The 13,202-nt window shown below is 45.9% G+C and overlaps 1 protein-coding gene across 3 annotated transcripts in view; it reads left to right on the top strand.

Moving 5' to 3' along the window:
* Positions 1–1,368: 1,368 nt before the first annotated feature.
* Positions 1,369–13,202, top strand: part of LOC101174449 (protein turtle homolog B-like) — a 132,231-nt gene continuing 120,397 nt past the window's right edge. For 2 of the 3 annotated variants that reach the window (XM_023962303.1, XM_023962302.1), the window contains exon 1: positions 1,371–1,764. In XM_023962303.1, coding sequence (XP_023818071.1) covers positions 1,701–1,764 — 64 coding nt within the window. In that variant the 5' untranslated portion in view covers positions 1,371–1,700. Of the gene's footprint in view, positions 1,765–13,202 lie in introns of all 3 variants that reach the window. The other variant, XM_023962305.1, reaches the window with a different exon arrangement.

The following is a 13,202-nucleotide window of genomic DNA, read 5'->3' as shown; positions in this document are numbered from 1 at the left end:
GGTACACACTGGACAAGGCACACAATCAGTCCCATACACATCTCAAAGTAATCGATTAACCTATGAAGCATGTTTTTGGTCTGTGGGAGAAAGCCGGTGTGCCTGGAGAAGACCCACGCATGCACGGGGAGAACATGCAAACTCTGCACAGACAGGACCTGGCCAGGATTTGAACCTTTTCCCTGTGAGGCAAGGCCGCTAACCACTGCACCACTGTTTAGTATGGATTTGTTTTTTGTGATTTATCAGTCATTCCCACTGGAATATTGTAACATGACCAAAACATTAGAGAAAAAGTTTAAAAAGGGGAAAATGTATTCATTGTTAAGACATGTTTGAGGTAGGGCCACTCACAAAAGCAAAACGAAAACAAAGAAATTGTCTTCGGGGAAAGTGAGCAGAGATGTGTTTCACAGAGCTCTGGCATCCAGACCTGCTGCAGTGTTTGCAAAGTTCATTTGACAGAGGACTTCATCTAACTGGATCCAGCCTGTGGTCCAAAGGTGTGAGTGACATAAAGTCAGCAGTGGAAGCATGAAACCACTGGACAGATGTTTGTGTCATGAGACAGACTGGAGGAGCCTGCTCTGAGGGAGGAGGAAGGCTGTGTCTCAGAGGAATTTGAAACTGGGACGGACACGCGATTCTTGGAGGAGTCTGTTCATGTTCCTCATCTTCATCCCCACCAGCCCGTCTGACTGCATGTGATGATGACGATGATGATGATGCTCCGGTTGGAGGATTCCTCTCATCTTATTGCGCAGGATGATAGTGCAGCTCTATGACTTCACACTCCAACCCACCTTGAAATGGGTCCCTCTACTGCTGCGTTCAGGCTCCCTGACTAAATAGGAAATAGTAGTGATTATTTCACAGACGCGTGGAGGGTTGCTGACTTTCATGACTGACATTATTTAATAATATATCAAACTCTACATGATTTTAGTAAATAATCAATATATTTAATTAATAAAATGTGACTTCACTTGTTTTTATCTATGCATTTCTCCATTTCAGTAATGAGTTTAATGAATCTGTGTGTATTTTTTATGATATTGACAAAATGCTGGAAATCAATCAATCAATCAATCAATCAATCAATCAATCAATCAATCAATCAATCAATCAATCAATCAATCAATCAGTCAATCGGCAGACTGGTGTGTGTGTGCAGATGATAAGATGACGTGGTGCTTTTGTGTGGTTCTCTCGTTTTTACATTGAAATGTCTCGTTGTGAAAGTGAACTGTTGGTGTCTTAAACCCTCACAGCTCTACAGTAATAACGCTGTCAGGTCCCAAAAAGACAAAAGTTGCCTTTAGAGAGCAGAAAACCGAAGAACGGCGCTTGAATTTCCGAGCCTGATCTCCGACATAAAACGCACCAGTCTCGCTCCCAAAGCGACAGCGCAGGTAACCAATCATCTGGCGAGTCCCGCCCACGCGTGTCAATGACACGGAGGCGGAGGCGGGAGCGGCTGGCGCTGCCTGGTGGGGTCCCATTGGCGCAGGTGATCCGTGTCAGGATGCGAGCGGAGCGCGGAGGAGGAGAGGGGCAGAGCGAGGGGCATCCGCCGACGGAAGAGAGTCCGGGGCTCGGCTGGGAGTAGAAGCAGGATCCGGGCCCGCGTGCGTCCGCCCGTCCGTCACCACAGGGGCTTTGAGAAATGAGCAGGCTTTTTTCCGGCCGGTAATAATACTATGATTTGGTATGTGGCCACTCTGATAGCAAGTGTATTCAGCACCCGCGGAACGGCCGCTCAAGGTGAGTCGAAGTACAGCCGCTTCCTCCTTCCTCGGCTTAAGTTTGACCGCCTCCGGTTCTCCGCCGTTTGTCCGGCGGCTCCTTTGATGTCTGACTTGGAGGTGAAAATGTCTCGCTTACGTCATGAAGTCGCTGCATCACCTGCCGCTCAGGTGATGCAGCAAACACTCATTCTGCAGAAGTTGGACTGCTTTTTCTGAAGCACACGCGCAGTGCGGGCGGCGTGGCCGTGAGCGTGCGTGTGTGTGTGTGTGCGTGTGTGTGGAAGTTGTGTCGTGCTCCTCCTCGGGCTGCTGCAGAGCTGGACTTGTCTCGGTCCTCTCCAGATGTGGAGCCTGGTTCTCGGGAACGTTCGGCGGGAAGCCTCAGAACCGCCGCCGGCCTCTGCGCGTCACGCCGCGGCAGCGTGCGTGTTCTGATGGTGCGGGGCTTTGCGTGACCAGAGCCACGCGCCGGCGTGCGGTCATTTCGATGCAGCTGCTGAACCTCCTCGGAGCTGCTGGCGCATTACCGACTCTGTCCGCCAGAGGGCAGCTGATCTGTCACACCTGGCTCCGGAACGTGAGCGCGTGCGACCGGCCCTGACGTCAGGACAAAAGCACGCGCCTTTCACTGTAGCTACTGGGTGAGAAAAGCTCCCTGTTACTGAAGCCCCCCCCCCCCATAAGACTCCTTCAAATTTCTTTAAAGTTCGGATCAAACTCCTTCAGAACATCACCTTTTCCGTTTGGAATAGTTTTTGTATGAGGAAAACTTTAAATTTTCCAAACTGAAATTTCCTCTGGATTGAATCTTTATTTGCAGACACTCTTTCTATCTGACAGTGAAGCATCATGCTCATGGTTATGACATGTACAGATCCATATGTGAGGCTCCTCCGTCAGGACACGGTTTGGGTGGAGGTGCTGTCGTTGGCTGCTGTGGTCTGTCCTGCTGCTGCAGCCGGAGGAGTCTTCTTCACCTCATGTTTGTTCACATCCTACTAAGTGTGTCATCTTTGTGAAGCTGATCTGGTTTCTTCAGTCAGGAATGATCTGCTCTGTTTAAGAGAAGGTTCTCTCAGTTCTTAGGTTGGTTCTGGATCCGGTTCTAGAAGGAATTGTTTTCTTGCAGACTCTAAGTTGTCTTTTCGTTTTATCAATGAAAGTGAACTGGTTCTGGATTTAGTTTCTTTTTCTGGTGTCTCATCTCTGTAGGTTTTTGTGTTGATGTTGTCTCTTCTGCCGCTCTATTCCGTTCACGTGATGCTACGCGTGTGACGACCTTTCACCCCCCCACCTCCCTCTCCTGCTCAGCTCAAAGTAAAAAACGGTTCAGAGGAAGAAGTCGGCTGTTGTCCACAAAGCGATTGGTCATCAGTCGTATCCACGATCACACGTTTAGTTCATCCTAATGTGTGGATTTACCTATGACTGTCCACCAGAACTGCGATGAACGTCTGAGCGGCGTTTCTACTTTTCAAATAATGCGATTGACTTCAGGGTTTATTTTTAACATGAGCAACATCCTGCTCATTGACTTGCTGCGTCCGCAAACGCGCTGAGGAAGAGGAGGGTGGCGTGTTCGTCCGCTGAGCAGAAGCAGGAAGTACAGAGGCTGGAAAAAGAAGCAAATTGCATTTTCTAGTCTAGTGCAAAATATGAAACATATTTATATGAGATAAGAGGCGTTTTGTTCTTGACCGACACATCACAGTTCAGTCTGCCTTTCTTGTTCGTGTCGCCATAAAGAAAAGGGCTGTTAAAAAAAAGTGTGTACACATCCTCATCAAACAACGAGCTCAGGAGCTCCTACACAGCATCTTTAAAGACACGCACACACACCCAGGCATGCATCCACACACACACCCAGGCATGCATCCACACACACACCCAGGCATGCATCCACACACACACCCAGGCATGCATCCACACACACACCCAGGCATGCATCCACACACACACCCAGGCATGCATCCACACACACACACCCAGGCATGCATCCACACACACACACACCCAGGCATGCATCCACACACACACACACCCAGGCATGCATCCACACACACACACCCAGGCATGCATCCACACACACACACACCCAGGCATGCATCCACACACACACACCCAGGCATGCATCCACACACACACACAGGCATGCATCCACACACACACACACACCCAGGCATGCATCCACACACACACCCAGGCATGCATCCACACACACACACACCCAGGCATGCATCCACACACACACACACCCAGGCATGCATCCACACACACACACCCAGGCATGCATCCACACACACACACAGGCATGCATCCACACACACACACACACCCAGGCATGCATCCACACACACACACCCAGGCATGCATCCACACACACACACAGGCATGCATCCACACACACACACACACCCAGGCATGCATCCACACACACACACACAGGCATGCATCCACACACACACACACCCAGGCATGCATCCACACACACACACACCCAGGCATGCATCCACACACACACACCCAGGCATGCATCCACACACACACCCAGGCATGCATCCACACACACACCCAGGCATGCATCCACACACACACCTAGGCATGCATCCACACACACACCCAGGCATGCATCCACACACACACACACCCAGGCATGCATCCACACACACACCCAGGCATGCATCCACACACACACCCTCACACAGGCTGACACACACACACCCAGGCATGCATCCACACACACACACACCCAGACATGCATCCACACACACACCCAGGCATGCATCCACACACACACCCAGGCATGCATCCACACACACACACACCCAGGCATGCATCCACACACACACACACACACACCCAGGCATGCATCCACACACACACCCTCACACAGGCGGACACACACACACCCAGGCATGCATCCACACACACACCCAGGCATGCATCCACACACACACCCAGGCATGCATCCACACACACACATCCAGGCATGCATCCACACACACACCCAGGCATGCATCCACACACACACACCCAGGCATGCATCCACACACACACATCCAGGCATGCATCCACACACACACCCAGGCATGCGTCCACACACACACCCAGGCATGCATCCACACACACACACACAGGCATGCATCCACACACACACCATCACACAGGCGGACACACACATACAGTACAGTGGGGCAAAAAGTATTCAGTCAGCCACCAATGGTGTGAGTTCTCCTGCTTGAAAAGATGAGAGGCCTGTAATTGTCTTCATAGGTAGACCCCTACTATGAGACAAAGTGAGAAAAATAATTCAGAAAATCACATTGTCTGATTTTACTTGTAAGTTATGGTGAAAAATAAGTATTTAGTCAACAACAAAGAGGTAAGAATTCTGGCAAATACCTGCTTTTCTCTGCCTTTGTGAAAAAACAGCTTTAAGCTTTTTTCAGGAGTTTTGTTGCAGGAGTTTTAAAATGCCGTCTGCATCTGGGTTGAGTGTGAATAAACTTTTCCTACCAGCTGACTTGAGAAAATGTTGCACCTTTTCCAATGCTGTGTCTGGACTCTGTCAGCTGTTGTCTGCCAAAACTCTAAATCCTACTCAGCCGGTCAGTCTAATTCCTACTCAAACTAACATACGGTATCACACTCCCCACAAGAAACAAGTGTCTTAGATTTCCACAGACGTAACACTGTTGGTTTATCAGATTGATCTCAATGATAGAAAAAAATGAATCTGTAGAATCTGAATATGTTTGTCTTGTTAACTCCAGACAGAAGCTGGCAGGAAAGGGTCTGTTGGATGTTCCTCTAACCCCAACATGATAGCATGCAGTCATGATAGCTGTTGTCTGATCGTCCAGCTTCATGAGCAGCAACAGACTCTTTCCAAAGGAGACTTTACACCAAACAAAGATTGATGCCAGTTTCAGAGGCCCAGATTTGCTCCGTTCTCAGCATGGAAGGGGCGTGTTGTACTGTGGATCTTTGTGGGTGTCATCCTTAGAGATTAGTTTGCAGTGGTGTGCCTCATATTCGACCACTGTGGTGAAGATGCAGCAGCTTCATCCTGTGACCCCCCCCCACTGTCTGCAGCAGAAGCTGAACCAATGTCAGGATGAATGTGAAGAACTGAGGAAGAGTCTGAACAGGTTCTACCTGATACACTAAAAAAAAGGATGGATCCTCTGAAGTGACATAAGTGGAGAATGTGCATTTCTAATGTTCCAAAAACAATTGCATGTTTTTAGGAAAGTTTAGGACTTGGGAGGAGCTTTTGAAAGTGTGCGGGCTGACTTGGATGCTGATTTTCTGTCTCCTTTGGCTCGTTTAGTTCTGGCTGAAAAACTTGTGGTTCAGTTTGCAGTGAAGGTACATGTGGAGGCGTGAACTGCTTTCTACCCGTGACAGATTCTTCCTTTAATCAGTGTCCAGCAACCTGATTGTTGCTTCCAGAAGTAAGTGGTTGGATGTTGGGATTCCTCAGGAAATGTCTGAACGGGACGATCTCTGCCTGACGCTCATGACAGAATCAAGTCTCAGCTTAAAGAAAAAAGCTACAAATAAACCTGTTGGGGATGATGAAGTCAGAGACTGTAGACCTGCTGTGCTCCTCTCAGGGATGGACAACTCCATCCAGGCCTCGAGGGCCGGTGTGTATGCAGGATTTCCAGATATCCCAGCTCTACTCACCACGTGGTCCAGGTGATCCCAGCCAATTACAACAAGCCAGAGCAGCATATGATGGACAAGACTCTTGGTTACAGTGAGATGTTTCAATCTTTTTTTGACTAAAGTGGAATGTTTGTCTAGAGTTTACCAGAGTGCTGTCTATGCAGTCTATTCTGCTGCCAATCCAAATACACTGATCGAAACCGAATCAGTCAAATATTCTGTTTTCCTCCAAACTAAAGAAATTCATCTAAATATATAAATATATAAAAAGGCGGGGAGACTTCCGGCTCCTCACTCAAGATGGCAGCAAAGTTTCAGTGCTCCCCGACATTATTAGACAAACTCCTTAAAAAAATCAAGGATTTTGAAGTAAAGCGATTTTCTTCTAACATAATGGAGACCAGGGAGTTGATGCGAAGGAGGAAAAACACAGATTTTTGCACCTACTATCGAAGAAATGGATGATAACCGAAGCCGCTCCCCCAAACACGAGTCTAATCAAGGCGAAACCGAACCAGCTAGCTTGGAGGAAATCCTAAAAGAATAAAAAAGCTTCTAACGAGACAATGAACGACAAATTTCAGAGATCTAAAGAAACCAGCTGAAGGCCAAGGCTCGATTAGAAGAGGCTGAAACTCGCATTGATGGTGTGGAAACAACCCTGCAAGTAACATCAATGCTGCTAAGGAAACTACTGCAGCGGCAGGATAACATGGAGGCTAAGCTAACACAGCAAGAGGCTCACGCACGGAGAGACAATATCAGAATATACGGCATTCCCGAAGAGCCGGAAGGCCCCAATATGATTGCCTTTCTAGAAAAACTGCTCTTTGAGACTCTGGATATTACACGTGACTCTGGTGTTAAGACAGAAAGAGCCCACAGAGCTCCTGCACAAAAGCCCACAACAACACGGCGGTCCAAACCGCGCCAAATTGCCGTGTTACTAGAAACTCATCTTAACCCAACTGAACATGAGAAACTAAAAAGGATGGGATTGTCAAAGGTCTATCACTGTGAGTAATCAGGAGATGTCCCCTCAGTGCACTACCCACCAATTTTAACTGCACCCCCTTAGTACACACACCCCTCCCCCCTCAAAATATACATTCCAACATAAACACACATACATGCACACACGTTTTGCACGGAAGGTGGGACCTAGGACCATCTGTCCCTTACCCTTTCCCTGGTGGGGGGTACGGGGCCCTTGGCAACGGCGGCCGTGTCCCCTGGGTGCCAGTTTCCTGGGCGCGGCGGTGCTCTCTCCGCACGGGGGGGGTTCACATTACACCTGAGCCGGGGGTGTCCATGTCCCTGGGGGGTGGGTTCTGGTCCTTGCCCCTGAGCGCTGGGCCCTGCCAAATCTCCAACAGTGGCCGAGCCTGGTCGGGCCATATTTACAACACCCCTTGTGGGCACCCCTTCCTCCCCGGGGCGCTCCCCTCCTGGGCGGGGGCGGCTGGCCCCTGCCTTGCTCCTCCCTGGACCAACCGTGGGCCGTGTGGGTGGCTGCCTGGAGTGCGGAGCGGGTCTCCCTTGGGGGGGTCCTGGCTTGTACCTGGGGTTGGGGCGGGGGGATCCCCGGAACTCCTGGGGGGTGATGGGCTGCACGTCTGGGGCTGTGGGCGCCCTTCTCGGGTGGGGCCCTGCGTTGGCTCTCCAGGCGTGGCGGGGGGGCTGTTCCTGGGGGCCTCGCGGCGGCCCTGCTGGCCCTGGCCTGGGTGGCAGACTGGGTCGCCCGGGGGGCGGTTGTTCCTTGCCTGCTGCCGTGTGGCGTTGGGGGTTCCGGCTGCTGCGCGCGGGGGTCTTGGTGTGGGGGTGGCTGGGCGCTCTCCCTCCTTCTTTTCACATTCCACCGTTCATTTTAGAAAAACATAAACACTCACCTGAGCACAGGTGTTAGCTCACCTTTGCACTAACAGGTTGCATGATTGAATGACTGAAATATTTCACACTAGTTGGTTTAAAGGCATAAGTATGCGTGTGAACACTATCGGTTTTGTGTACATGTTGACATGTGGACATTTTTTTCAGCCAGCAGGTGTGTTGATAACATTTGAGTGTGTGTGCTGACAGGCCCCGCCCTTTTTGTACTACATTTGAACCTTACCGTAATGATAAACAACCAGTAAACCTGTCTGCTCTATGCTGCTTCATGGTCTTACCCCCCTTCCCCTCCTATTATCACCCTCCTACCCCCCCTCTCTCTAACGTCCCTCTCTCTTCTTCCCCTCTTTCCTTTTCCGTCCGGTCCAACACAAAAGATTTTCAAACATGGTTGAAATTAATAAAGTTTGGCCTCAATTACAAAAGGGGTTTATTCAGACATGCCTTTGGTATTGTCTGAAGATTAATAACCCCTCTTGTTAAAGTAAAATATGTCCAACACAAGAGGCCCTCAGCTCTCATCTGCCTGCCCAGCTGTTGGACAGGACAAGTAGAAAGAAAAAAAAAAAATATGAATAACCAAGTGGCAGATCCAATTTAAAAAAGAAATCAAATGTGACACATGAGGAATTAAGTAACAAATAAAATAAATAGTTTTTACAGTCTAAAGAAATATAAAAAAAATTGGGTAAAATACAATTCTTACTGAGAAAGCAATTTTCGTTCGAAGAGAGACTGGTCGCTGCAGCCACTCGTGCAGGTCAAATGGCTGTTGTGGCAGAAATCTCCGCAGGAAGCGCTGCGCATAGGAACCTCCTGAATGAATATCACTACATGTTGTTTGGGAACTATTTTTGTGCAGCGCAAAGTTACGTGTCTGTATAAATAAAGGCGGAGCCTCCTGCCCCGCCTTCTTCATGGGTGTCAGGCTTTATGGCTACCAGAAAGGTGACAAAGTGCCTGCAGTCTGTTTATTACTGGGTAATATATAATATTCTGAGATGATGTCTGTACCAGAGAGCACAGGTGAAACTCGCGTGCAGCTAGAGAGCAGAAGAATCAACACGCACCCCCAACACACTTGTGTGCACTCCTTCCTCCGACACATGCTGCGCGCTGACACACGCACACATAGTCATTCTACAACACCTATATGGTTAGTTCATTAGTTAGATAGGTAGTAGTTAGTTGTTATTATTATTTGTTAATAAAGAATACTGTGTTGTAACTGTATTCATTTGCGCATCGGCCGCCGGGGGATTTTGTGTTTGCTGGGGGGGGTTGCATGCGTGCGGTTAACCGCGCCCCCTGCTGGTGATCAAAAATCCCACACCGTCACAGCTCTACTTACACATGTTGAGCCATATTCAAGAAAACAAAATAGAGGCACCAATGGTCAGCCTTGATGCTGAAAAAGCTTTTGACTCTGTCAGCTGGTGTTTTATATATAAAGTCTTGGAAAAATTTGGGTTTCATTTTATATTCAGACAAGTAATAAAATCACTATATACAAAACCAACAGCCCTTATAAAAATCAATGGTCAATTATCAAACACCTTTGAACTGGAACGCAGAACAAAACAAGGATGTGTGCTGTCACCCCTCCTTTTTATACTCTACATTGAACCCCTCGCTCAACTAATCCGGCAAACTAATGATGTAAAACGAATATCTATTGCAGGGGACGAGTATAAGGTTGCCCTATATGCTAATGATGTAATCATTTACACAGGTGAACCAAATAAATCATTGCCCAGATTACATGAATATTTAAATACATTTGGATAACACGCAGGATATACTGTAAATTAAACATTGGGAAAACAGAAATACTGACTTCAAACTATAATCCACCAACCCCACTACGTACCAAATTAAATCTCAAATAGTATCTGTCTTCTCTAAAATACTTGGGAATTGTAATTCCCAAAGATATTACTAACATAGCAAAATATAATTATGAAGAATTGATTACAAAGATAAAATCTGACATCAACAGATGGCCCGCCGTCCCTTGCATCAGCCTGACCCAACCAATTGAATCAGTGAAAATGAACCTACTACTGAGATGCCTGTTTCTGTTTCAAGCTTTTCCTGTTGAACTTGCCAAACAACAGTTTTTACAATGGGACAAAATCTTATCAAGATTAATCTGGCTGGGCAAAAAGCCACGAGTTAGATTTAAAACCTTACAACTCCCCAAAGAAAGAGGAGGGATGGCGGTCCCTAACCTAAAAGATTACTTTTATTCCGCACAACTCAAACCCCTTAATAACTCATTGTAATCCAAATTACTATGCCTGTTGGAAAGACATTGAATTACTTTTAGTCTCAGACCCCCCACTACAGGCGCTCATGGGAAACAAAGACATAGAGGAAAACCTAAAAATAAGTTGAAAACCCATGGATAGTGGCACAATTAAAAATTTCGTCCCAATTGAAGGAGGAATACAGACTACACAATAACTTAAAAACTGTGAGATGGTGCCCATACGACCATGATTTCAAGCCCAACCAGTTAGACACTAGATTTCGCCACTGGAAAAGGGGTTAAACACATATTACTCTTTACTCGACAAGGGAATAATGAAAGAATTCCAAACACTTAAGGATAATTATAACTTAGGGAAAAATGATTTTTACAGATATTTACAACTACACAAGTACATTAACAAAGAGATCCTCCACACCATGGATACACAGGAACCAGTGCTTCGTGAAATATTAACAGTATACAAAGGAAAATGTAAAAAAGGTATGATATCTAGACTTTACAAGGGATTTACGACTAAAACATTGACTTCAACTCAATATATAGATGCTGGAGTGCTGGAGGCAGAGTGGAGAAGTACAAGCCAACCGTTACCACATATTTTGGGATTTTTCCATTATAAAACAATTTTGGAAGGAAATACATAAACACATTGAATCTATATTAAGACGCAGGGGTGGCGTGGCGCGCAGTAGCAGTGGTTTTAGACACAGGTAATACGGCGCGAAAGTTTAACGTCCCTGCAGCTGCTCCTGTCACATGCGTGTGTGAGAACGAAAGGGGAGGGGTAGTGGGCTCAGGCTGCCAGGTGAAACACGCATGTGGAGCGCTGCCTAAATTATGCAACACCAGGGTCAGGGTGTGCCTTTAGATGACTCAGCTCATGCTAATAATGTCATTCTTTATGAACTATTGTAGACATTTTGATGACGTCTTTATTTTCCATCAATGTATTTTTTACTTCTGCCTGTGGTTTAGTTGGTGTCAGTATTTGACATAAAGACAGCAGGTAATGCAGGAAATCAGCTGCACTTTATGACATCATAGATAAACAATCCATCATTTAGAAAAAAATCAGCACAAAGTTTTTATCTATTTCTTCAGACTAAAAACATTAACTGTATTGGTGCTGCTGTGTTAATGTTTCAGATCAATTTACTTTTAATACTATGTTCTTGATTTATTTATTGCACTCTATTTTAAATAAGGAATGACAGATTTTTTTATTTAAGGCACTTTAAGCTACTTTTCTGTTTTAGACTTTAACTGGGTTTCTGTGGTAAATTAAAGTTCATATTTTTTTAAATTAGATTTATATTGCTTTTTTTCTTTGTTAATGTCAAAAGATACAATTTTGGGTATACTTGCACCATTTCATAGATGATAATCTTATTTATAATCACAGCAGCGAGTGTGTGTGTGTGTGTGTGGGGGGGGGGGGGGGGGGTTGGGGGGGGTGAGAAACATTTCCTTTTTCCTGGGGGGGCAAAAAATAATTGAGAAGCACTGATTTATATTGAGACTTGATGACATCCAGGTGGATTCTATTTATCATCTTTAGTCATTTAGGTCATTATTGGATCATTCAGAGATCCTCATTGAACATCTGGAGAGAGTTTGCTGCACTGAAAGCAAAGGGACTGAATCATTTTGCACGCCCAATTTTTCAGTTTTTTTTGTTAAAAACGTTTGAAATATCCAATAAATGTTGTTCCACTTCATGGTTGTGTTTCACTTGTTGTTGATTCTTCACAAAAAAATACAGTTTTATGTCTTCCACAGTTCTGGGAAAACATCCTTCTGCTTTCCTTCTTCTTTAGAATTCAAATTCTTATCATCCATGTCCCATAGTTCCTATCTTTTTCAGTTTCTTATTTTGTTTCATTTTTTTGTAATATTTCCGCTTGTTTTGAGGAAACTTGCATCCAAAATGTTTTTTTACCCTTTGGTTTCTGGAATTTTGTTTTGATTTCTAATGTTGATTTTTATTATTATTTGTTTTAACTGTCAGTGTGATCTTTAACTTGTTTTTGTGTTGATTGATCAGTTGATGTGATTTGCACTTTAGGGCCACCGTACATTGGGCGTAATCCATCTTGATGTGCGACATTCATCACAATTCCCAGGTCTTTATTGGAAAGAAGAACCCGTTCTTAATGGGTCACCTGGTTAAATAAAGGTTAAATAAAAAAAATTGCCAGCATGGAAAATGTCCCGTACACACACACTTGACTGACTCGTTTGAAGGACCTGCTCAACAGAAAGCCGAGCACAGTTCAGCAGACACCACCATGCTGGGGAAACCCCTACTTCTCCTTGGATGAGCTGGAGTTAGTGATCATCTCAGAACCAACCGGCTAAGTAGCAACCATGAGTTCTGGTTAACACAACACATTCTCATGCCAGATTACTAAAAATAAATACTACTGTCAGGCAGAAATAAGTTCAATACTAAGTTGTTCTCTATTTGGGTTGTGATATGCTAGAAGGACAAAGTAAAGGAATTGTGTTTAGTTGTTGCCATAGCAACATGTTCAGCTTCTTTTCCTGTGCCTTATAAACTGAAGCCATGGAGTCAGCTCAGGAGTGCTGCTTCATCTCTCTGTGGGTGGAGCCGG

The sequence above is a fragment of the Oryzias latipes genome, chromosome 14, assembly GCF_002234675.1.
Source record: "Oryzias latipes chromosome 14, ASM223467v1".
Lineage (NCBI taxonomy): Eukaryota > Metazoa > Chordata > Actinopteri > Beloniformes > Adrianichthyidae > Oryzias > Oryzias latipes.
Note: the sequence above shows the minus strand (reverse complement) of the source record. Positions and strands in the feature narration are given on the sequence as shown.